Source organism: Nomascus leucogenys, chromosome 16 (assembly GCF_006542625.1).
Source record: "Nomascus leucogenys isolate Asia chromosome 16, Asia_NLE_v1, whole genome shotgun sequence".
Lineage (NCBI taxonomy): Eukaryota > Metazoa > Chordata > Mammalia > Primates > Hylobatidae > Nomascus > Nomascus leucogenys.
This window is the reverse complement of record NC_044396.1, coordinates 50,698,752-50,725,956: the sequence shown is the minus strand read 5'-3', so window position 1 is coordinate 50,725,956 and position 27,205 is coordinate 50,698,752. Positions and strand designations below refer to the sequence as shown.

At 36.2% G+C, this 27,205-nt stretch overlaps 1 protein-coding gene across 1 annotated transcript in view; it reads left to right on the top strand.

Annotated features, from left to right (window-relative positions):
- Positions 1-27,205, top strand: part of STK3 (serine/threonine kinase 3) — a 359,556-nt gene that overhangs the window by 201,358 nt on the left and 130,993 nt on the right. The window contains exons 7-8 of the mRNA XM_030795127.1: positions 3,204-3,341; positions 12,074-12,199. Coding sequence (XP_030650987.1) covers positions 3,204-3,341; positions 12,074-12,199 — 264 coding nt within the window. The remainder of the gene's footprint in view (positions 1-3,203; positions 3,342-12,073; positions 12,200-27,205) is intronic.

The following is a 27,205-nucleotide window of genomic DNA, read 5'->3' as shown; positions in this document are numbered from 1 at the left end:
TATTGGCCTCATCACATTGTTCTGTTTGCTTTTATTTGTACTGTCTTTTATAAATTAGTGTAATTACTTTATTTCCTTTCCAGAAATTATTTTTAAATTTTATTTAGCTTGTTACCTGTGTATTATGTTTGCTATCAGGAAACAGCTATATTTGTTTACTTCTTTGTAGTTTTATAGTGTTTTCTCATCCTTTATCTCATTTATTTGTTGTGAAGATAACCTTTTGCTCATGTATCTGAGGTTCTTAAATAATAGCATGAATTTCTTTGTTATTCTGGCATGCCCATCACTTCTATACATTCACAGACTCAGCTGCTATAGATTCAGACATGTGTTGACTCATTCCACTGAGATTATAAAGTTCAGTTATCGTAGCTTCTCATTTTCAGCCCTTTCCACATCTCCTGGGTACTCTTGCAGTCTAAGGCATGACATTTCAGGCATGAAGATAATTAGGTGTTTTGAAGCACCTAGATTTCTTGGCTTCTTAAACTACTTGTGATCAGAGTAGTTCTTTTAGAAACATAATCAGAGGTTTGGTATGTAGTTAAGCAACACATTGTGTAGAAACAAACACAAAGATAATCATGTCATTTATTTTACTAACATTCTTCAATCAAAATGGTGTTAGAGATAAGATAAATTATATGGCTGTAATGCATGTCCCTGTGATTTGGTTGGTGGCAGGGGAATGAATTGTTAGTCTAAAGTGAGCCACTGATTGCCAAAACTTTCTATAGAAGGGGCCTATTACCTAATCAACTCATATAAAACCTAGAGATTCTTAAGAGGATCCTCTGTGGTTCATTATTAGGTTAAATTAGTTAAATTAGTACAGTAAGGCTGGCAAGAAAATCTGTTATTGATGATCTAACCTTAAAAAATGGAAATAAATGGTATAGTGGTTTTCCTGGAGACATTTTGGTGTAGATCATACGCTAAGACTTACTTGTTTGGACTGTATGCTCGGTGTTCATGCTTGTTCAATGCATATTTTAGGGTAGAATGTGACATTTTAGGTTCACTTTATGAGAGTACTGGGTAAATAAGAGTTAGAGTTAAGCTTTTTATCCTTGGGTTTCTAATAGCTACTGCTAAGGTGAGCCTTATATGTTAAGATTATCTCAAGATAAGACTGCAACTCATTGCCTCAAAGTTCAAAGGAGAGCATTGGCTTCAAGGACATAAATCATTGTGTTATACACCAGTTTACAACAGAAGTGCAGATGAACAATATTTATCTAGACAATCTAGTATAATTTACCTGCAGTTTGAGATCAGTCTATATAGGGGCTTATGTAAGTCCTTTGAACTGTTTTGCAGAGATGAGAGTTCAAATTTATTTTTATTCTCTAGTTGGAAGTAGCAGGTGGTTTTGTGTGCTTTTTCCAGCAGCTGCTTTTAACCCCATTTTACTCATTTTTTAAAGCCTTATTAGGTTCTGCCTCAACTGTGGAGCTTTCTGAGATTAATTAGGTTATTTGCAGGCAGAATTTCATTGTCCGGCACTCTGTTGTTTGCTATTTGTTTCATATGTGTTGTTTTTTTCTCCACAAGTTGACTGTGAGCTCTGGGAATCTGATATATGTATCCTATTTTAAAATCTGTAATAGCCAGGTTTATAAGATCTGATATTTAAAGGGACCATCACATAAAGTAGATAATTGAGCCAGGCTAGATAGGGCTCATGAAAAGGAAGAACATATGTTCTACTTTAAATGAGTCTAATTACAGCAGATTCATACCTTGTGGCAATGTGAGATTGATTTTGTCGGAACGAAATAGGTCCACTGGCACTATTTGGCCTGTGGCCCTTTGTTTTGATACCTCTAAATTATAGCATTGTTCTGAACACACAAAAATGCTTTATAAATATTTGTTTGATTGAAAGATATTTATTGTTTTGTAATACTGGCTACACTGCTTTTGAAAAACTGTCATAGATGTAATATGTTTAACATGATGTGAGGTATATAAAAATATTCTAATCTATTAAAGAATTTACCTTTTTTGAAAGAAGATGCATATACTGGTAAAAAGATTGACTCTTAACCTATAATCAACAGACTTGGATACTGAGTCTTTGCCGCTGTGTCCACAGAAAGTCCGTTGGATCACTTTCCAAGTTAGAAACCAATGATAATGCATTGTAGTAAATGGCTGCATATTCTGAGGGCATTCAAAAGAATGATATAGGGAATTATTAAAATACCTGAGTGCCTTGCAATTTAAGGTACCTATTTCTTATTTCTTGAATTCTGGAGTAATTTTTCATGCTTCCTTTTTTCACCTTTTCACCTCTCCAAAATAATATTATTAGTGGGTACTCTTGGTTCCTCCTTTGAAGTATCTCATGCTTCATTTCTTCCATTTCATTCCTGTAGATACTATTCTAGTTTGAACATTTTATTACTCATGTTGGGACATCTACATTAACTCCCTAACTGACTTTTGTATTTCATATTTAGAATGTCTTCAGGTTTTTGTTTTTTTAAATCTACTTCTTGGGTCATAAACATACTCAGATTAAAAGCAAAAACAGGCCAGGGTGACTATCTAGAAGGCGAGAGATGAGATGGACTCTTTTAATGGCTTTTGAATTTTGAGCTGTCTGAATGTATTATCATTACCACTAAATTATAAGTACAGAATCATTAGTAATAAAGTAGTATATTACCTTTGAAATTTTTCATTTGAAATTTTGACTCATATTTAAAAAGAGAAAATCTTGGTTCTATCAAGTATTATTTCAAATTATAGCAGTAATTTTATTTAAATATTCTGGATTGCAAAAGCAAATTGGACTCCTACTACCCATTTTAAGCAGCAATGCTTATATAAAACTGAAACAAGAAGTAAGTCTAGCATGTAGTAGCAAAATTTGGGAATATATCTGTTTAGGGAAAGTCCTTAGTGGGTCAGAAATGCAGTCTTCTTTAGAGACTGATAAAAAAAAGTAATAGGTAAAATAAAGAATGATGTGCTCAATGAGCTACAATTCAAATAGAGGAAATTTAATGGGAAATGATTACATTAGTAGCAGATGGACTGGCTTCCTGAATTTCAGTCTTACTGGAAATCCTAGAACAGCTTAAATTTGTTTTTCAGATTTAGAGTCTGATAAGAAGACAGATAAAGAGATTTGTTTATTTGATTGTGCTACTGTGATTCTTACTGTCTTTTGGATATTTCATTTGTACTAGGCTATTTTTATGATTCCCACAAATCCACCACCAACATTCAGAAAGCCAGAACTTTGGTCCGATGATTTCACCGATTTTGTTAAAAAGTGTTTGGTGAAGAATCCTGAGCAGAGAGCTACTGCAACACAACTTTTACAGGTCAGTGCTTGTGCCTCGAAGGGAAGGATGTGGTCTTCATACCTTTCAGCTTTCTGACATTGGCCAGAATTGCTGTGTGTTTCTAACTGATTTCTAAAGGTATAAACCTCCCCTCCCCTCCTGTTTGCTCTCTTCTTTTCTTTCCTCCCCTCTCGTCCCCTCATTCCCCCCAGTGTCGTTTTAAAACAAAATTTCCAAAGCATTTTCCTTTCAGAAAGGAATCTTTGTCTTCGTAGTTACTATTTCTCATGGTTTGTTTTCTTCTGTTCCTTGACTCAACATTTATCCTTTGACTTTTTGCTCCACTATAAAATATGTAAGTACAAGATCCCTGGACTCCTTGAAGAGATTATCACATTGTAAATATCAGTTACAGGATTATCTAAATGAAGAGCTTCAGAGTTTCAATTTTTTTTTGATAGAATAATTTTAAGTAGACTTTGTATCCAGAATGTCAGTAGATTTTAAAATCTACCTTAAAATTTAATGCAAATAGAAATAATTTAATATTTATAATAGGTGTTTGTGAATCTTAATTTCCCCAACAGAATAGCCTTAGAACTTTCAGCTAATAATGTCTCACATTAACAAAACATGATATTTGCTAAATGATTTCTATTGTTAAGTGACAAAAGGATGAAAAACATGGTTCTTGTAAAAAGGGACTTCCCTGTCTCTAAAAGAACCATTGGGTTAAAAGAACAAAAAAAGAAAAAAGGAAAAAGTAACTTTCCAAAGTCCCATTTTTCCAAAAGGATGTGTTGAGGCGTATGGAAAACAGGCTTTTAAGTATAATGTTTATTGTTATGAAAGTGTAATTTGGTACTCAATCTCCATAGATGCCAGTACAGCAATATCTATTTAAAATAAAAATCCATATATTCTTTGATCCAGCAATTGCACTTCTAGGAATTTATTCTACAGAAATATTTAACCATGTGTGAAATAACATATGTGTAAAAATATTCATAGAACATTGAAATTGTAAAAGATTGGAAAGATCCTAAATATCTGTCAACAAGTTGGAAACAATTTAAAGTCCAAGAAAAAGAGTTATTGGAAAAATACACCTATGTACACACAACATATATACATATCTTAATGCTTATAACAGAGTATCTCTGGAAAAATAAGCAAGAAACTGGCCTCCAGAGAAGATAACTAACTATGGATGGGGCAGGACTGGGATGGAGACTTGCTTTTTGATGAATACTGTTTATGAGACTTTTGAGATTTGGGTTATGTGCAAATATTACCTTTCAAAAATTAATGGTTAAGATGGTAAAATTTTATTTTTCCACAAAAATTGATTAAAACATTTATTTTGAAATATTGTCAATATTCATTTGAAATATATATGTATGTGTTATATATGTATATTATATGTGTGTGTGTATATATTTTATTTTTTATTTTTTTGAGATGGAGTCTCACTCTGTCACCCAGGCTAGAGTGCAGTGGCACCTGGCTCACTGCAACCTCTGCCTCTCGGTTTCAAGTGATTCTTGTGTCTCAGCCTCCCAGGTAGCTGGGATTACAGGTGTGTGCCACCATGCCTGGCTAATTTTTGTATTATTAGTAGAGACAGAGTTTCGCCATGTTGATCAGGCTGGTATCGAACTCCTGACCTCAAGTGATCCGCCTGCCTCAGCCTCCCAAAGTGCTGAGATTACAGACATGAGCCACCGTGCCCGGCCCATGTATTTTTTGAGATAGGGTCTCACCGTATTGCCCTAGCTAGAGTGCAGTGGCATGATCTCACTCACTGAAACCTCTACCTCCCGGGCTCCACCTATCCTCCCACCTCAGCCTCCTGAGTAGCTGGGACTACAGATGCATGCCACCACATCCAGCTAACTTCTGTCTGTTTCGTGGAGACAGGATTCCCCATGTTGCCCAGGCTAGTCTCGAACTCCTGGGCTCAAGTATTCTGCCCACTTTGGCCTCCCAAATTCCTGGGATTATAGGTGTGAGCTATCTCACCCTACTGAAATATATATGTATTTTAAAGTAGTCCAAAGGGTACTACCTTTGGACTCCTAGTATCCAGTACTTAATACACACATATTAAAGTTAATATGTGTGTATTTAACCTAACAAACTTCTGATTTGAATTTTTTTTGGGGGGGTAGGATAATTATCTTTGGCCTCATTAGAGTCTTATTTGGCAGGAAGCCTAGAAACCATTCTGTCTCTTCAAGGAGTTTTGTTTGTCTTATCTGTTATGATTTAAATTAGCTGTCCCCAACCTTTTTGGCACCAGGGACTGGTTTCATGGAAGACAGTTTTTCCATGGATGGTGAGCAGAGGTGGGATGGTTTCAGGATTAAACTGTCCTGCCTCAGATCATCAGGCATTAGTTAGATTCTCATAAGGAGCATGCAACTTGGATCCCTCACATGTGCAGGTCACAATAGGGTTTGTGCTCCTATTAGAATCTAATACCACTGCTGATCTGACAGTAGGCAGAGTTCAGGCTGTAATGCTCACTCACCTACTGCTGTGCAGCCCAGTTCCTAACAGGCCAAGGCAGGTACCAGTCTGCAGCTGGAGGTTGGGGACCCCTGATTTAAATCATAGTTTAACTCTCAGTGGACAATCTTATTACCAAATTTTAGTTGACATATATCTATAGCTTACATGTGCATATTATACTATATTCATTTCCAGTAAACAAAGAAACAATATTTAAAAAGAAATTCCTGATGGATTTTAAAAATAGTGATTGATTTTCTATGACACAGATAGATTATTGTATAAATTTTTAAAAATCATAGAAGGGAAGGATCCTTTGAGATTATTAAATTGAAATTTTAGTAGTCTTTAAAGATAAATTAAAACCCTGGAGATGTTAAAAGACAAGGTTCAATTTCAGTCTATTAGCACTGGAGTTCCTGATCTAAAGATGATCCTTATACCTGCTGGTGGGCAGCCTAGATTCTAAAGTCAGTAACTGGCCAGGCACGGTGGCTCATGCCTGTAATCCCAGCACTTTGGGAGGCCGAGGCAGGTGGATCACTTGAGATCAGGAGTTCAAGACCAGCCTGGCCAACATAGTGAAACCCCGTCTATACGAAAAATACAAAAATTAGCCAGGCATGGTGGGGCACGCCTGTAGTCCCAGCTATTTGGGAGGCTGAGGCAGGAGAATCACTTGAACCCGGGAGACAGGGATTACAGTGAGCCAAGATCGCACCACTGTGATCCAGTCTGGACAATAGAGTGAGACTCTGTCTCAAAATAAATAAATAAATAAATAAATAAATAAATAAATAAATAAATAAAGTCAGTGAGCAGTCTTCCATGATCTCTTCCCTTTGTGTCAAGTTGGAAAACAGAAGTACTTACAACGCAACTTCAAACAACTGTAAAGACAAAGACAGTGTCCTAGAGGAGTGTAGAGCAGTAAGAAAGAAAGGACTCCTGTTCTACTCTAAACATTTTTGACAAACTAGTAGAAAGGTCACACACACACCCCAAAAACACACAAAAAACTGAAGTTATATTTTTTGAGAAATGAAAGACAAAAATGTTAAAAAATTACAATACAATGTGGAAGTTACATTCATGATGCACAGCCTATATGATTAAGAAATGTAAAAGTAGAAGAATGGATACGGTAATCACAGATACCTCATACAGAAGAAACAGATCATTTTAGGGAGGAGAAATGGTATGAACAATATGAACAAAGACACAAAAATGGGAGATGTATTTTAGAACACAGTAAGATCTGCTTAGCCAGAACAGAAACACCAGTTAGAGAAATGGTGTCTGAGTTTAGATACAGACAACAGTGAAGCAAGAAGGGTATTCTGATGCCTAGGATGAGATGCCTCAGTTTTGTCTGAGAGCCACTTTACTTACATACATAAACAAGAGAATGTAAGAAAAGAATGTCTTTGATAGCATAATATTGCAACAAAGTATAGAAATAGAATGAGGAGGCACTGTAATAATACAGGTGTGAATTGTTAAGGACCTGAGTTTAAAAAAATAGTTGCCAAAATAGAAAATAGTAAATCTGATGAAAGAATGAGAAGGATTTAGTGACTGATTATATATTAACAGAAATGAGAGAAGACCAACACTACAGAAACTAGAAACCAGTAGAATTACATTTCTTTAACAAAGTATAGAAATTTCAAACTACATTATACTTTATCTTCTCAGGGGAATGTATAAACTACCCTTCTAAGCTGCAGTTATTTTTAAGAAAAGCCAATATACTTATCTGGTTCATCCAATTTACCACAACCTTGCTTTTATGCAATTCATTGTGAATTCACTATAGCGTTATGCTACAGTTAGTCTGTAGAGCTTAACATTCTTAATCTCAAAATCTCAATATGTCCAATTTCATTTGTACTCACGCTTTCCCTACATAACTGCTGCAGACATGGTTTTGATCAACAAAGAGGAACTGGCTAATAAAGTTAAAACGGTACATGAAGAGCAAGACCGTATTATTTGAGTATTCTTGAGTCAGAAGAGAAGTTTTATCAGAGAAATTGCCAAGTTTTTAAGTACAAGTGCTCCTTAACTTACAATGGAGTTAGGTCCTGATAAACCCCAATGAAGGTTTAAAATATTGTAAGTCAAAAACGTGTTAAAATACACCTATCCTAGCTTAGCCTAGCCTACCAAAAACGTGCCCAGAACACATACATTAGTGTAGTTCAGTGTTTTGTAGACACAATTGAATGTGAAAACACAAAACACAATATCCAAAAAATGCTGACAACACAGTACACTATAGAATATTGGTTAATTACCCTCATGATCGCATAACTCACTGGGAGCTGGGACTTATTAATACCTCCATGCTCAGCATCAGAAGAGAGTATTGTACCACATATTACTAGCCTGGGGAAATATCAAATATCGAAATTCCAAGTATGGTTTCTACTGAATGCATATCACTTTTGCAGCATTGTAAAGTTGAAAAATCCTAAATTGAACCTTTGTAAATCAGGGACTATCTGTATATTTTTAAAGGCATTTTAAGATTATCGGGGGGTAAAATTAAAACTGCAAAGCAACGTAAAAAAGAATGCAGAAAAAACAAGATGGCAAATGTAAAACATTCATGGTAGAATATTATGTAAAACATTTATGTTTTACATAATGTAAAACAATTGTGATAAAAATGGCATTAGCATATAATTATATACTAACATAAGTGGTTAATTTCTTTATTAAATAATATTTAGTTAAGTACTAAATGGTTCACTTAGTTCATAAGATAAATGCAACTCCATGCTTTCTACATGAGATAAACTTACAAACTTACATGAAATCCAACTCATGTTTCTATATGAGGCATACTTAAAAGAATTTGGGTTAAAAGTTAAAAACAGGCAATGAAATTTTAATAAAATATGAAAAGATACTATGAATAACATGATCAAAAAAGCAAAATTGACAGCAGAAATCAGTAAATGAGGAAGGAGTCACTTAATATTGATAAAGAACATAATATAAAGGAAGATATAGTTATAAATTTGATAGATTAATATAGCATTGTATGTTACAAATTAAAGACATAAGAGGTTGCTCTAAATAAATAAATTGGGATATTTTGATATTCCCTTTTCAGTCACTGAGAAACCATATAGGCAAAAAATAAAGATAAACATCATCTGAATTATATAGTGATTGATTTAATAGAAAAATCAAATTTTATGTTTAATGAACAAATTACATCTTTTTATTAAGTGCTTAGAAAAGTATATGACGCCAGTATGAGACAGAATAATGAAACAGAATTAAATGCCCAGAAATGTTGTATAATATGCAAAGGAAACTAGCATATTATGAAGATAGCATTTCTAATCAGTGAGGGAAAAACAAAGTAAAAATGGTGCTGAGATAACTGCCTACCTTTAGGGGGTATTGGGAGGATTAACTTAGATCTTCACCACAGAAACACCAAAGTAATTTCCAGATAGATTAAGGTCTTAAATGTTAAAAAAACAAAAACAAAAAATGGAAATAGGGAAGAACTAGGGGTTAATATAGGAGAATATTTATATATTCATTCCAGTGCAATACAACAAAAGAAAAATGGATGATTTCAATACATATAACTTAAAAAATGGATGAATGGCAAAAAAGGGAAACTAAAAAATATATATATAATATTTATGTCAGGCAAGGGGCTGATTATATGAAGGGTTTTGTAAAGTATTTCAACAAGAAAAAGATGAATGTACCAGATTCTAAAAGGCAGTAAAGTTTTCCTATTTCTAAATGTGTTTAAAATAAAAATTAAAGAGGGTGAGGATTCTTAAACAACCTAAAGTAATGAGAAGACAGAAATTACCGCAGATCAACCTATCACATTCTTGATGATGTATTTTAAAAATTAAGACTGCTTGAAAAGTTTATTCTTTTAAAATCTGAAATATTTCCTCTTAAATTTTGTTCATGTTCTGAATTATCAATTTCTAAACTGATAGAGTTCAAAATTAATGATTTATACAAAAACACTTCAGATAAAACAAGTGCTTAAAGTGAGTTGAAGAAGGGATTTCTGCTGCTGGACAGATTGAGTAACCATATTTTTCTCTATACTTCCTCATTAAAGTACAGCTAAAACCGTGGACATTATAAGTATATAAAACAAGCATAAAAAGACTCTGAAAGGTGGAAAGAAGGCAGTAGACTGCTAGAGATGGTGGGACCCAAGGAAAGACATAGCTGTGAGTTCCCTGGGGATTCTTTTTACCTCATTTATCCCACACTGGGTAGTGGAGAAGCCAACAACCCAGAAACAACATTGGACACAAACTAAAAATAAAAACCTGCTCTCTCAAGCAGAAGGACGGAGAAATGGACAGCCTAGTAAGACAGAAAACTTTCAGACGATAACCATTCTACTCTAGCCAAACACCACCAAGAAAACTATGGCCTACCCCGGTCACCAGCAAAGGCTAAATGGAGAACCTAGACTTCCATCCTTTTGAGGCTGTCCAGTCCTTCTGAGGTGGTGTCAGAGAAGACTGAGTGTCATGCTAAGGCATTCGTCTCCACAATGCAGTGTAGAAAGGATCCCCTCCCTAAGTGGGGAGTGCCAGTGAAGACCATGTGGGAGCCTGGACTTATACTCCTACCAGGCAGTAATAAGAACCCAACAACCTCCCTGTTGGAGTAGGGTCAGAGGCAGTCTGGTGAAGGGTCAAGACTTTCACCACCAATCAGCTAAAATGAGACTACTCCCCACAGTACCAGTACAGGACTCTGGGAGAACCTGACCTCTCACCCTTATCCATTAGTAACAAGGAGCCTTCCATAGCCCAGGCCAGGAAGTGGAACACAGTATTTGCCCCTGCATTCACTTAGTCGCATATAACCACCTGAATGGGTTAAGTTGAGAAATGTAGGATCCAGTTGGGCAATTGTCGGTCCAACCACAACTCTATTTTTGGTGTATGACCAGGAGTCTCTACCACAGATATGTTAATAGGACTTAATTTATCTGGTAAGATTAATCTATAACTTTTCTAAAATAATTTATTGGTTCTTTACAATTGATTTTAGTATTTCTGTACTCTGAAAAAGTTCTTTCTTATAGTTGTCCCAAATGATATGTTTGCCATTTTAAAGCCTCTTTCAAATATCTGTTCCTTCTTCAGCACAATTTTTTTTGTCTTTAAATATATTTTTGTGTTCTATTGATGTTTATTAAAATAACTCAGGGCTGGGTGCAGTGGCTCATGCCTGTATTCCCAGCACTTAGGAAGGCTGAGGTGGGAGGATCACTTGAGCCCAGGAGGTTGAGACTATAGTGAGCCATGATTGCACCACTGTGCTCGCATCTGGGCAACAGAGCAAGCCCCTGTCTCAAACAAACAAATAAACAAATAACTCACTCAGTCACTCACTCACTCACTCACTCACTCACTCACTCACTCACTCAGGTCACTTTTACCTGATGCTGTCTACTGACATATAACTATGAAAATTACTGAAACTGATTGCTGCCCCAAATTTAGGTTATCTATCCGAAATTATAACCTTTCACTCTACTTTCTCTCATGTCCCTCCTTCTCAATAAAAAGAAATTCAAAACCTAGGTCTATTCTGATAGTTTTCCTTCTCTTTGTCAGAATAGTAGAGAGCTTAGCTATTTTAGCTAGATCAGGGTGATATTTTTAAAAAAGTGACAAGTTATTTTATATATAGTAAAGAAATTAGGCAACATTCATTTTCTGAAAAAATATTTTTGTCTTGGTTAAATTACTTAAGATACAATAAAATAGAAAATATGTTAAAGAAGTAACAAAATAGTTGCTCTCCTTTTTGCCACTGATTTTGGCTGTCAACTTATTAAGATTAATTAAATTCTGTAACTCAGTACCAAAATAAGTGTATTTTTATGTGTAATATAATCTGTAATCGTATTTTTAACTTAATCTTTTTTACTCCTAATGTACACTTCCTTTGGACAATTAGGTCTTTGAGGATAATATAGTTTTATTAACATGGTTGCATTTTTGTATGTGTGCTTTAAGTTTTTTTTTTTTTTTTTTAAACAAGCCCCAAAGCAAATTCTTTATTTCTAGGCAGTGGCCATACTTTCTTTTCTTAACCTATACATTTAATTCTAGATGAAAAAACAATCATTGAAGCCTGTTATCCTGGTTAACATTTACATGTTGTTTTAACATTTGTTAGCTATAATTCAGAAAAATCTTTTGAATTTATACCATTGAATTTTACTTTTTTAGCATCCTTTTATCAAGAATGCAAAACCTGTATCAATATTAAGAGACCTGATCACAGAAGCTATGGAGATCAAAGCTAAAAGACATGAGGAACAGCAACGAGAATTGGAAGAGGAAGAAGAAAATTCGGTTTGTAATTATCTTCAAAAAGTTGATTTTTTTCTTCTGAGTTATTTTTCTATAATTCTGTTTCTTTAAATATATTAAAAGCACTTACTGTTTTACTATACAAGTAAGATATGTTTTTTCACTGAATCTCAAAATATATTTGGGTTTGCATTATATGTTTGCTATCTTTTTCTGATGTCTTAAGAATTAGTGATTAGTGGAATGTAATGTTGATAGGATGAACTTGCACAGTACCTAGTATCTAGTTGATACTAACTCTGGGTTTGTTAAATAAATATTGTCTTGAATTTGTACAGTTTTGTGTCGTATCTTCTGGAATTTTCTTTTAACTGGTCACCAGCTATGCTGTAGATAAAGCGTACCATAGCAGAACAAGAGTTGCAGGTGGGACATAAAAAGGCCTAGCATATTAAACTAGCCATTAGTTCCTTTTACTTTATGTTGATGTTACTACATTTAAATAACGAAATAAAATAATTATATTTATTTACCACATTTTGTAGTGTCTAATACTTTTTTTTTTTGAAACAGAGTCTCACTGTGTTACCTGGGCTGGAGTACAGTGGCGCGATCTTGGCTCACTGCAGCCTCCACCTCCCGGGTTCAGGCGATTCTCCTGCCTCAGCCTCATGAGTATCTGGGACTACAGGCGCACACTACCATGCCTGGCTGATTTTTGTATTTTTAATAGAGATGGGGTTTCACCATTTTGGCCAGGCTGGTCTCAAACTCCTGACCTCAAGTAATCTACCCACCTCAACTTCCCATAATGCTGGGCTTACAGGTATGAGCCACTGCACCTGGTTTGTAGTGTCTAATGCTTCTATCCCTTGCTAATTATTTTTTGCCTTTGTGTTTCAAGTTATGTATTTTTTTCTGGATAAAGATATAGAGGAGAATAACCCTTGGTATTCAAATAGTCATAAAATCTGAAAACACAGGTATTATTTTATGTTTTACTGATTGAAAATGTATTTTGTAACAGTATGTTCTCCCATAAAAGTTCATTTTAAAAATCTTACAGTTTCTGTATACAAATGGAATTATTTTGCTAAATTAAATTCAGTTTTAATTTCAGAGACTGGTTATCCAATTGGGAATTCTTTTGAAATTCTTTTATTCTTTTTACCAATTATTAAACCTTTTATCACATGGTAGCCCAGGACAAGGAGAAATGTGCATCTTTGTAGAGCTGATTTATAATCATGTTCTTTAGATATGCAGCTACATGAGTTATTTATTTGGCCGTTGTCATGGACTACCTAGTGAGGAGATACTTGAAGCCTGTATTCCAGACTTAAAATCTTTCACCAATGAATTCATTACTTAGAATTTTAAATAGTGTCTTCAAAAGGTATTTTTTTCAGGTTTGTCATTGTGCATTAATTCTACAAAGATAAGTAGGTGATATGGGAGATGTAAAGACCCTTGGTTCTTGCTCTCAGGGGGTTTCATATTTCCTACCCTGGATTCCTGTGTGATGGTAGGTAAATTTAGTTTCAGATTTCTCTCCAGTTAATGTTTTTAAATGTTAAATTTTTGTACTTGTTTCTTGTGGTTTTGAAGGCACTTTATCATATATTATCAGTTTTTACTACTTTTTAAGACTTTGTTATAATAACAGTCATTTTGGTTTCTTTCTGCCCCTTTGGTGATCTCTTTCTTCACTATTTTTCTTTCCTTCGCTGAGCTTAAGTCACACTAGTCTTTCAGATTTTTAATTTTTTTTTAACATGCTTAAGATCTTTCCTTACTCAGGGCCTTTGCATGTGCTATACCCTGTACTTGAAACACTCTTTTTCCTTAGAACTCTTGGAGTGGCTAGGTTCTTTTCTTTTGAGTCTCAGCTTTAAATATCATGTACCCCCAAAACATAGCACCTTAAAACAACACACATTTATTATCATGGTATTTGTAGATTGCTATTTCAGGAGGGTCTTAGGTGATTCGTTCTCAGGATTTCTTATGAGATTGCAGTCTAAGTGTTCGTCAGAGCTGTAGTCATCTGAAGGCTTGACGAGGGCTGGAGGATTCACTTCCAGGATGGCTCATTCAGGGGCTCTCAGAGTGAGTGGTCCAAGAGAGAGAACAAAGAGGATCTCTCACTGTCTTTTTTGTTGTAGTCTCAGGAGTTAACTACTGTCACTTCTGCCACATTCTATTTATTGATTTTTATTTTATTTTGTTTTTGAGACCAAGTCTCGTTCTGTTGCCCAGGCTGGATTGCAGTGGCATGATCTTGGCTTACTGCATCCTCCACTTCCTGGGTTCAAGCAGTTCTCCTGCCTCAGCCTCCTGAGTAGCTGGGACTGCAGACTCATGCCACTATACCCGGCTAATTTTTGTATTTTTAGTTGAGACCGGGTTTCATCATATTGGTCAGGCTGGTCTCGAACTGGGTGTAACACCTCCAGGTTACTTTGGGTGATCCACCCACCTCGGCCTCCCAAAGTGCTGGGATTACAGGCATGAGCCACTGCACCCGGCCCATTCTAGTTTTTAAAAGCAAGTGAGTGGTGGAGCAAGGAGCTCCAAGAATCAGTTACCTCCACAGAAGCAACTATGTTAAACTGGAAAAAACTGACAAACCAACTTTTGCATAACTCTGGAATCTGACAGAAAACTTACAGCATCCGGGGGAGTGCCAGATTTTGATAAGAAAGCATTATGACATTTTTGCTTATATACCTAGTATCCTTTATTTTCTAGCTTAGCAGCAGCTATGGGGCCAGCAAACCATATTCCCGGTGTAGCTCACTGGTGCCAGGAGGGGGACAATAAGATCCTTGGTCTGAAAGAAAATCGTAGTTTTCGTTTTGACCTGTCTGGTGGTTCCCTAAGGGACTGGTGCAAATACCTTTGTTTCAGCCCCCCATGAGCTAGAGCAACTTCCTGGTTGGTATCTGTCAACCATCTAAATCTGCTAGAGCTAGTAAACAAATTTGGCAGTTTCAGGGTACAGCATCAACCACAAAACTCAGTTGTATTTCTAGGCACCAGCAATGAAAAATGTAAAAAGGAAATTAAGTAAACAATGCCATTTATAATAGCATCCAAAAGAATGAAATACCTAAGGAATAAATTTAACCAAGGAGGTGAAAAACTTGTATAATGAAAAGTACAAAACATTGCTAAAAGACCTAAATCATTAGAAAGACATCTAATGATTTGTCTTGTGTTCAGAGATTAGAAGACATCACATTTTGAAGATGGCAGTACTCCTCAAATCAATTCACAGATTTTAAAGATCCATTTCCAAATTACAGGTCATTTTTTGCAGAAGAGGAAAAGTCAGTTCTCAAATTCATATGGAATTACAAGGGGCCCCAAATAGCCAAAACATATCAAAAAAGAAGAACCACATTAGAAGACTCACACTTCCTGTTTTCAAAACTTAATATGAAACTGCAGTGATCAAATCAGTGTAGTACTAGCATAAGGATAGGTATATAGACCAAGGGAATAGAATAGAAAGTCTGGAAATAAACCCATAAATCTATGGCCAACTGATTTTTAACAGAGTTGCTAAGACCATTTAATGGGAGAAGAACAATCTCTTCAACAAATGGTACTGGGACAGCTGGATAGCCACATGTAAAAGAATGAAGTTAGACCCCTATGTCTTATCAAATACAGCAGCCTTTTAGTATAAGATCTGATTGGCTGGATCAACACCCTACGTGTAAGAGCTAAAACTTTAAAACTCTTATAAGAAAACATAGGGTTAGTCTTCATGACTTTGGATTTGTCAGTGAATTCTTAGAGAATGATACTAAAGCAGAAATAACAAAAGAAAAAAACTGAACTTCATCAAAATTAAACATTTTTGTGCATAAAAGAATAAATTATCAAGAAGTGAAAAGACAGCCTGTAGAATGAGAGAAAATATTTACAAATTATGCTTCTGATAAGGGTCTAATATCCAAAATGTATAGAAGCTGGGTGCGGTGGCTGATGCCTGTAATACCAGCACTTTGGGAGGCTGAGACAGGTGGATCGTCCGAGCCCAGGAATTCAAGACTAGCCTGGGCAACATAATGAGACCCCATCTGTTTAAAAAAAAAATGCAAACTGTATAGAGAACTCTTACAACTTACAATTGAATTATAGGCAAATTGTTGGTTACCAGAGACCAGGACAGGGCCCAGTTGTGGTGGGCAGGGGGTGGGAAAGAAGGAAGGATGGAGAGCGACTCCTTAATGGGTACAGTGTTTTCTTTTGAGGTGATGAAAATGCTATGATACTAGATAGAGAAGATGGTTGCACGTTGTGAATGTACCAAGTGCCACTGATTTGTATACTTTAAAATGGTTAATTTTTTGTATATGAAGTTCACCTCCATTAAAAAAAAAAAAAGTCACTAAGTCTGGCCTGCACTCAAGGCAATAGGAATGAGGCTCCACCTTTTGAGGGGAGAATTGCCAAAGAATTTATGGTTATGTTTTAAAACTAGCTCAGACTGTCCTCTGGCTGCACATTATTTACATTCCCTGCCCATGCAAAATACACGCACTATCCCATCTACTCCAAGTATTATTTCTTTACAATATCGGCTCAAAATCTAGAATGTCATCTTCTAAATTACATTCAGATAGAGATAATGTTCCTTGGGTCCAGTTCCTCTCAATCTGAAGACCTATAAACAAAAGAGGTAAGTTTCTTACCTCACCCCCACTGCCCCGAATAGCCAGTGTACAATGGTGGGTCAGGCATAAAATTATATCATTATAGGTAGTTCTGTTTAAAAAAAAGGGAAGACAGGAAGTACACATGAGTCACTATTCCATAGCAGTTTTGAAATCCAGCCAAGCAAATGTTAGAAGTTTCTTCATTAAAACTAAATTCTATTCCTACCTCAGGATAGTTTTTCATGGCTCCTTTCTGTGTTCTCTGAGTTTTTTGCTCTGCCCACTGAGTTCTTCCTTTTTCATGGAAGGTAGCCTGTGTGTTGAGCTAGATACTTTTCTCAGCCTGCTTCCTGTGGTTAGAAATTTTGGAGTCCAAAGCCCTCTTTTCATTTCGTGCATCTCTGTGCTATGCAGTCAATGCTGGTAGTGTTTCTGCCAAAAACACTTTGTGGGTCTCCTATAAATCTCATTGCAGCTTACTCCATTAGAATAATCTACACTCTTACATTTTGTTGAGATAATTGTTTCCCTAATTTTGGCCTCTTGATGAGATTGTGCAGGGACAATGCCTTTAAGCTTCTTAGAAGCCCTGTTGAGGAACTGCATGGATCTGTCAGAAATCTTAACAAAGGATTTTACAGTCACCTTTTCAGCTTGATATTTAGACCATAATTTCCTGACTATTGCCTGGATTTGAGCTTTGCTTGCAAGCTGACTCATAACTGTAGCATGGTTTGCTGTCTGTAAAGGCTGGAGATTTACAAAATCGACAAGTCTCGGTCCCTCTTTTGTTTAATTGTCATTTCCTAAGCTTCTTTCTCTCCTTTTGTGTTTGATTATAAGCACCAAGAAGAAAGCAGGCAACATCTTAAATGCTTTGCTAGACCACCCAGTTCATTAGGTACATTTTTTACTTTTCCGGTTCCTATAGCCAACAGTTGATATGGTTTGGCTGTGGCCCTACCCAAATTTCATCTTTAATTATAGTTCCCATAATCCCCATGTGTCGTGGTAGGGACCTGGTAGGAGGTAATTGAATCATGGGGGCAGTTACTCACATGCTGTACTCATGATAATGAGTGAGTTCTCATGAGGTCTGATGGTTTTATAAGGGGCTTTTCCCTCTTTGCTTGGCGCTTCTCTCTCCTGCTGCCCTTTGAAGAGGTGCCTTCTGCCGTGATTGTAAGTTTCCTGAAGCCTCCTCAGGCTTCATGTGGAACTGTGAGTCAATTAAGCCTCCTTTCTTTATAAATTAACCAGTCTCAGGTATTTATAGCAGCATGAGAATGGACTAATACAGTAAATTGGTACTGGGTAGTGGAGTGCTGCTGTAAAGGACTTGCCTTGTCTCAGATGAGATTTTGGACTTGTACTTTTTTTTTTTTTTTTTTTATGCTTTAAGTTTTAGGGTGCATGTGCACAATGTGCAGGTTTGTTACATATGTATACATGTGCCATGTTGGTGTGCTGCACCAATTAACTCGTCACTTAGCATTAGGTATATCTCCTAATGCTATCCCTCCCCTCTCCCCTCACCCCACAACAGTTCCCAGTGTGTGATGTTCCCCTTCCTGTGTCCATGTGTTCTCATTGTTCAATTCCCACCTATCAGTGAGAACATGCGGTGTTTAGTTTTTTGTCCTTGTGATAGTTTACTGAGAATGATGATTTCCAGTTTCATCCATGTCTCTACAAAGGACATGAACTCATCCTTTTTTATGGCTGCATAGTATTCTATGGTGTATATGTGCCACATTTTCTTAATCCAGTCAATCGTTGTTGGACATTTGGGTTGGTTCCAACTCTTTGCTATTGTGAATAGTGCCGCAATAAACATACGTGTGCATGTGTCTTTATAGCAGCTTGATTTATAATCCTTTGGGTATATACCCAGTAATGGGATGGCTGGGTCAAATGGTATTTCTAGTTCTAGATCCCTGAGGAATCACCACACTGACTTCCACAATGGTTGAACTAGTTTACAGTCCCACCAACAGTGTAAAAGTGTTCCTATTTCTCCACATCCTCTCCAGCACCTGTTGTTTCCTGACTTTTTAATGATGGCCATTCTAACTGGTGTGAGATGGTATCTCATTGTGGTTTTGATTTGCATTTCTCTGATGGCCAGTGATGATGAGCATTTTTTCATGTGTTTTTTGGCTGCATAAATGTCTTCTTTTGAGAAGTGTCTGTTCATGTCCTTTGCCCACTTTTTGATGGGGTTGTTTGTTTTTTTCTTGTAAATTTGTTTGAGTTCATTGTAGATTCTGGATATTAGCCCTTTCTCAGATGAGTAGGTTGCAAAAATTTTCTCCCATTTTGTAGGTTGCCTGTTCACTCTGATGGTAGTTTCTTTTGCTGTGCAGAAGCTCTTTAGTTTAATTAGATCCCATTTGTCAATTTTGGCTTTTGTTGCCATTGCTTTTGGTGTTTTAGACATGAAGTGCTTGCCCACGCCTATGTCCTGAATGGTATTGCCTAGGTTTTCTTCTAGGGTTTTTATGGTTTTAGGTCTAACATGTAAGTCTTTAATCCATCTTGAATTGATTTTTGTATAAGGTGTAAGGAAGGGATCCAGTTTCAGCTTTCTACATATGGCTAGCCAGTTTTCCCAGCACCATTTGTTAAATAGAGAATCCTTTCCCCATTTCTTGTTTTTGTCAGGTTTGTCAAAGATCAGATGGTTGTAGATATGCGGCATTATTTCTGAGGGCTCTGTTCTGTTCCATTGATCTATATCTCTGTTTTGGTACCAGTACCCTGCTGTTTTGGTTACTGTAGCCTTGTAGTATAGTTTGAAGTCAGGTAGCGTGATGCCTCCAGCTTTGTTCTTTTGGCTTAGGATTGACTTGGCAACGCGGGCTCTTTTTTGTTTCCATATGAACTTTAAAGTAGTTTTTTCCACTTCTGTGAAGAAAGTCATTGGTAGCTTGATGGGGATGGCATTGAATCTATAAATTACCTTGGGCAGTATGGCCATTTTCACAATGTTGATTCTTCCAACCCATGAGCATGGAATGTTCTTCCATTTGTTTGTATCCTCTTCTATTTCATTGAGCAGTGGTTTGTCGTTCTCCTTGAAGAGGTCCTTCACATCCCTTGTAAGTTGGATTCCTAGGTATTTTATTCTCTTTGAAGCAGTTGTGAATGGGAGTTCACTCATGATTTGGCTCTCTGTTTGTCTGTTATTGGTGTATAAGAATGCTTGTGATTTTTGTACATTGATTTTGTATCCTGAGACTTTGCCCAAAAATCTCATTAAGATTTTGGGCTGAGATGGTGGGGTTTTCTAGATATACAATCATGTCATGTGCAAACAGGGACAATTTGACTTCCTCTTTTCCTAACTGAATACCCTTTATTTCCTTCTCCTGCCTGATTGCCCTGGCCAGAACTTCCAACACTATGTTGAATAGGAGTGGTGAGAGAGGGCATCCCTGTCTTGTGCCAGTTTTCAAAGGGAATGCTTCCAGTTTTTGCCCATTCAGTATGATATTAGCTGTGGGTTTGTCATAAATAGCTCTTATTATTTTGAGATATGTCCCATGAATACCTACTCTATTGAGAGTTTTTAGCATGAAGAGCTGTTGAATTTTGTCAAAGGCCTTTTCTGCATCTATTGAGATAATCCTGTGGTTTTTGTCTTTGGTTCTGTTTATATGCTGGATTACATTTATTGATTTGCATATGTTGAACCAGCCTTGCATCCCAGGGATGAAGCCCACTTGATCATGGTGGATAAGCTTTTTGATGTGCTGCTGGTTTCAGTTTACCAGTATTTTATTGAGGATTTTTGCAAAGGGGATATCACCACCAATCCCACAGAAATACAAACTAACTTCAGAGAATACTACAAACACCTTTACGCAAGTAAATTAGAAAATCTAGAAGAAATGGATAATTCCTCCACACATACACCCTCCCAAGACTAAACCAGGAAGAAGTTGAATCTCTGAATAGACCAATAACAGGCTCTGAAATTGTGGTAATAATCAATAGCTTACCAACCAAAAAGAGTCCAGGACCAGATGGCTTCACAGCCGAATTCTACCAGAGGTACAAGGAGGAACTGGTACCATTCCTTCTGAAACTACTCCAATCGATAGAAAAAGAGGGAATACTCCCTAACTCATTTTATGAGGCCAGCATCATCCGGATACCAAAGCCTGGCAGAGACACAACCAAAAAAGAGAATTTTAGACCAATATCCTTGATGGACTTTTACTTTTGAGTTAATGCTGGAATGAGCTAAGACTTTGGGGGACTGTTGGAAAGGCATGATTGTGTTTTGAAATGTGAGGACATGAGATTTGGGAGGGGGCAGGGGCAGAATGATATGGTTTGGCTGTGTTGCCACCCACATCTCCTCTTGAATTGTAGTTCCCTTATTCCTCACGTGTCATAGGAGGGACCTGGTGGGAGGTAACTGAATCAGGGAATAACCACCCCGTTCTTGTGGTAGTGAATGAGTTCTCAGGAGATCTGATGGTTTTATAAGGGGCTTTCCCCGCTTTGCTCCGCAGTTCTCTCTCCTGCCGCCCTGTGAAGAGGTGCTTTCTGCCATGATGGTAAATTTCCTGAGGCCTCCCCAGCCATCTGGAACTGTGAACCAATTAAACCTCTTTTCTTTATAAATTACCCAGGTATTCCTTCATAGCAGTGTGAGAATGGACTAATACAACAGTATTTCTAAATTTTCTGCCACCACATAAGAATCTCCTTTTCTCCAGCTTTCTAATATTTCCCTTACCTTCCTAAAACTTTCTTAAAGGCCATCAGGCTTCTGACAGTTTTTTAATGACTCTTTAGGCTCTTACTAAAACTGTCTTCAAAGTGCTTCTAGCTTCTGCCCACTGCTTAGTTTCAAATCCAATGATACCAAGTCATTTTAGGTATATGTTACTTAGTCCTGTCCATATTCAAGGTGAGGGGAATTAGTTTTTGCTTTTTGAGGGAGAACTGAAAATATTATGAGCACTTAAAAATTATGTCAGGTTTTTATGATTTTTTTTTTTCCTGAATAAACATTCATTCTCTGGGGCAGAGCTTAGTGTTTCTGGGTAAAACTCTTATGGTCTTTTTTACTGAAATTATAAGAAAAAAGTAAAAAGTTTGGAGAGTCACACATTGAGCAATATTCACACGCTTTGCTTCAGATTATTTTTTTCAGGCATTAGCTTCCATTTTGAGGTCATTTTATCCGTTGTTGCCCTGCATAGAAAATATACAATATGTACACACACTCTCACAAGCTCTTAAAAGAACGAGATAGGCAGAATGAATCTGAAGTCTTTCTACAGTTAATGTATATCCTACATTGCCGTTTATTTTTAGCAACTTTTAAAATTAGTAGATATAATTTCTCAGGAAAGTTTATCCACATTGAAGGCTCAGAATCTTACATAGTTTATATCATTTATTCCTTTGGGATTCTTTTGTGAATTGGCTTAAATTGGATTACATACACAGTTTTAAATAAAACACCTAATTTATCATAGACTACACATCTCTTGATGTTCAGTAGGACAATTTATTTCATTGAAATGATACTCTTTTTCATAAAAGTAAAATATTTTTTATAAAATTTACACTCATTTTTGACTAAACACAAAGTTTAATCTAGGTTGTGTATATAAAAAGCAGGCATACAGGATTTGTGCAGTTAATACTAGTTTATCTCTAGTATTCAAAATGTAAGCATGCAGTTTGGTAATTTGGTAGTTACACAACAAGCAGTATTCATTCTTATGTATTTCTTGAACTTAGTTGATGATTTTTAAAATACTAATTTATAAGTTTGCTGGTATGGCTTATTGAAATATTGTACAGGTACTTGAATGAGTTTTTAAATATTTATACAGTAAAAGAGTACTTGTTTTTAAGTAAAACAGCAAAGCAAATATTCTACATGTGGTACATTGGATGATGATTTTCAAAGCAGAATGATGTTAATTGAATTTATAAGATAAGGCATACAATGTAGCATTGACATGCTATTTTTAAAGCACTTTAAAAGACTGATAAGGAGTTTAGAAGAATTGCTTTGTCACTGGAGCTCAGACATTTCTTAAGGATCACAATGTTAAGTAAAATACAAGGAGTTAAATGGATGTAGAAGAATTTTAAGTGAAATGTTGAGCAAAAAATGGGATACTTTTTGATGTTAAGCTTGAATGAAGTCTTTTCACTTTTATGCATGTATCAGGTCCTTTACTTTTATCTGAAGAAAGGTGTTATTTGACTTCATATTAACTTATTAATGACTCAAAGAAAAGAAGTCTAATTGGTCTTAGACTATGTCTTAGAGCTTCTGTCCTTGGAAAAGAAATGAGGACTTTCTGGTGACCTCTTATGGTCTGAACTCAGAGCTGTTCAGGTTGTGGTCCTTAATGTCTGAATAATGGCATGTTCTCTTTAAACTTGCCTCACTAAAGCAGTTAATTCTCAGCATGGGTGTGGGGAGAAATGCCAGGGTGCTTTGAATAACCCATTCCCCTCAGGTGGTGATACAGTTTCAGGTGAGCATTTCTTAGACAGAAACGTCCCCCCCTTCCCCTCTTTCCCCTTACGCCTGTTCAGTAGGGAGCTTCAAAAGTCTACTTTCTTTTTTCCTTTGAGATGGAGTCTTACTCTGTCGCCCAGGCTGGAGTGCAGTGGTGTCATCTAGGCTTACTGCAACCGCTGCCTCCTGGGTTCAAGCGATTCTCCTGCCTCAGCCTCCCAGGTAGCTAGGGTTACAGGCGTGTGCCACCATGCCCAGCTAATTTTTGTATTTTTAGTAGAGACAAGGTTTTGCCATGTTGGCCAGGCTGGTCTTGAACTCCTGACCTCAAGTGATCCACCCGCCTCGGCCTCCCAAAGTGCTGGGATTACAGGCCTGAGCCACTGTTTCTGGCCAAAAGTCTACCTTTTGAGAACCTTTTGAATTAGGTAAAGAATAGAACAGCAGCAGAATTAGCCCAAGTCAGTCCAGAAGCCTGTAATATACTTAGTTGGTAAAAGGGAGGTTGCATTATCTAAAAATAGATCAGACTATCTGGAAGTGAATTCTAGTTCTGTTCCCAAATAACTTTATGTCTTTGGGCAGGTTACTTAACCTCTCTACTTCAGTTTTACCATCTGCAAATAGAGTTGTTATGAGGATATAATTATATATATACACACCTAGAACAATGTTTTGCACATAGTATACTCAATAAAGTTTAGCTTTTGTTTTTATTAATGCCACTACTTACACCATCACTACTGCTGTTGTAACATTTGGCCAGGTTTTTTGTTTTTGTTATTGTTCTGTTTGTTTAGTTTTCAGGGTTTTTTTGCTGGTTGCCCCTACTGGTTTTGCCCTACCTTGTGGCCACCAAAATAACATTACTGATCTGGTGTGAACCGATATAGATTCAATTTTTTAAAAAACATTTTAAAACAAATTTTAACTGGTCAAATATGTTTGGAAGAGTTGGTAGATATTAAACCTAATTTTAAAATTAAAAATAAATATATTTGGGCCAGGCACGGTGGCTCACGCCTGTAATCCCAGCACTTTGGGAGGCCAAGACAGGCTGACTGCTTGAGCCCAGGAGTTCAAGACCAGCCTGGGTGACATGGTGAAACCCTGTCTCTACAAAAAAAAATTTTAAAAAACCACAAAATTAGTTAGGCTTGGTGATGCATGCCTATAGTCCCAGCTATTTGGGAGCCTGAGGTGGGAGGATGGTTTGAGCCTGGGCAGTTGAGGCTGCAGTGAGCCATGATCATTCCACTGCACTCCAGCCCGGGTGACAAAGTGAGACTCTCTTTATCTCTCTGTCTCTCTAAAAAGAAAAAACATATATATTTATGTATTTATTATATATTTATATTTTTACAATATATATTTTTATATTCTTTAATATTTTTATTTTTATTAATATATATTTGTTCTTTACTGGCTTTCCTAAATATAAGTATATATATGTATATTTGTATACATATATTTGAAAATATGTATAAATATACATACACACATATATATATTTTTTTGAGGAAAACCAGTAAAGAACATTTACTTATTCTCATTCCTTTACATGATAAAAAGTAAATTTTATTTAATAAGAAATATATCAGACAAAATTATTGACCACAAATTGAAAACTTGTAAAAGAGTTGATTACTTGTTATTTCTAATTTTTCCTATGTAATCACAATTAAAACAAATTCTTATATAGTTATAACTGTGTAAATACTGTTCACTTATATCATATTATGATTACATGTTATTTCTTTTTGTGATTTTCAGCACCAATAATTGTCTCGGTTTTTGTTACTGTTGTTGTTTTTATAGTTTTCTAATCACTAGTTTGTTCCCAAATGCTATATTCCCAAACTCTCTGCTGGAGTTCTGAGCTCCTCTGTGTATGTTCAAACACAATTTATTAATGCCGTACTTTTTTTTTTTTTTTATTGATTCATCCCTTCTGTAGTCTTCTGTCCTTTACTAATTGGAACTAATTGCTCTTTAGGAGTGTTGAGCAGCTGTCATCCTAAGACTTCCTTTCAACATCAACCTGTGGAATGTCCTCTTTTTTTGTTCTGTAATCTCTTTATCCCTGATGTTGTCTTCTGTCTTTCTTGTTTTACTTCCTTATTTTTATGTATCATATCTCCCAGTAGCTTCCTGACATCAGCAGTTTTTTTCATTCCTTGCATATCTGACCATGTCTTTATTGTACGTTTACCCTTGATTGATTGATTGGGTGTAAAATTTTGGATTGAAAATAACTTTCTTTTATAATTTTGAAGACCTTGCTCTTTTTCCTTGCTTAGCAATAATGCTAATGAGAAGATAGATGCCATTTTGATACCTGATTCTTTGAATGTTTGAATATGGGAGCTTTTTGGATCTTTACATTGTCCCTGTTATTTAAAACTTTCCTAATAATGTGCCTTGGTATACATCTTTTCCCCATTCATCGTATGGAGTGTCTTTTGACTTTTTAAATCTGGAAACACCCTTCAGTTCTGTGTGATTTCATGTTTGCTATTTCTTGGTAATTTTCACCGTCTCTCCTCTCTTTCTGTCTCTGGATCTCCTTTTATTTGGTTGTTGAACCTTTTAGGTTGGTCTTTCAATTATCTTTTCTGTTTCCTTTTCCCTCTTTTTCTCTTTTTGTTCTTCTGAGATTGCCTCAAGTTAATCTTCCAAACTTGCTATTTTTTCATATCAGATATTTAATGTCTAAGATAGCTTTCTCTTCTACGTTATTATTTCATTATTATCATTTTGAGTTATCTTTTGCTCCCTGCCTTGTCTCTGTTTCTTTTGTGTTTGTTTTGATCTCTGACATTTCACTTTATGGGCTGTCTTCAAATGTATGGGGATTATATTTGAGAGAAGCACTAAAATTACCTCTGGCAGCTCTGTGTGTAAGAGTGGAACTAACTGACCAGCAAATTTTGCTGTAAAAGATGTTAGGGTTCAGTACTCTGGATTCACATGCTTCTTGTGACTTTTCTCTTTGCAAGCTTAAGTCTTACTTTTGGTCTGCTGAGTTAGCTACTTACATATTTATCTGTTTTCTAACTTCCAAACATTTTTCTAGCTTCCAGATTTTTGACATCTCCCATATGCTGTTGTCTTTTCCCTGTGCTGTTCGTCTTTTTGGGTTTATCATTTTCTGTGGCTTTATTTTAGTTTTGAGAGGGTTTTGAGAGGGATGGGCGTAAACCCATGTGTTCTAATCTCCGTTTTGATGGGAGCTCCTGCCATTTGTAATTTCTTGGAGTGTTCTAAAATTATAATTTTTATTTAATTTTTTAAATCAATCTATCTATCTATCTATCTATCTATCTATCTATCTATCTATCTATCTATCTATCTATCTATCAAGACAGTCTTACTCTGTTGCTCAGGCTGGAGTGCAGTAGTCCGAGTGTGGTGGAGTGCAGCTACTCGGGCGACTGAGGCAGGGTTCAAGCAGTTCTCCTGCCTCAGGCTCCTGAGTAGCTGGGATTATAGGCACCTGCCACCATGCCTGGGTAATTTTTGTACTCTTAGTAGAGATGGGGTTTCACCATGTTGGCCAGACAGGTCTTGAACTCCTGACTTCAAGTGATCTGCCCATCTCGGCCTCCCAAAGTGCTGGGATTACAGGTGTGAGCCACCGTGCCTGGCCTAAAATTATAATTTTTGATATTGAGTTTGTAATATGATCTCTTTATAAATCTATAAAACCCTCAATATATTTCAGTGATTAACAAACTCCTTGAGTGAGAACAATTCAAAGAAAAAATCATAGTTTGTTCAATTCTGATTTGTTTTAGACAAGTTGTCAAACAAAGCGACAAGCAGGGAAGGGAAAACTTCTGTAAGGTAGCATTACAAGGAATCAGGACAATTAAA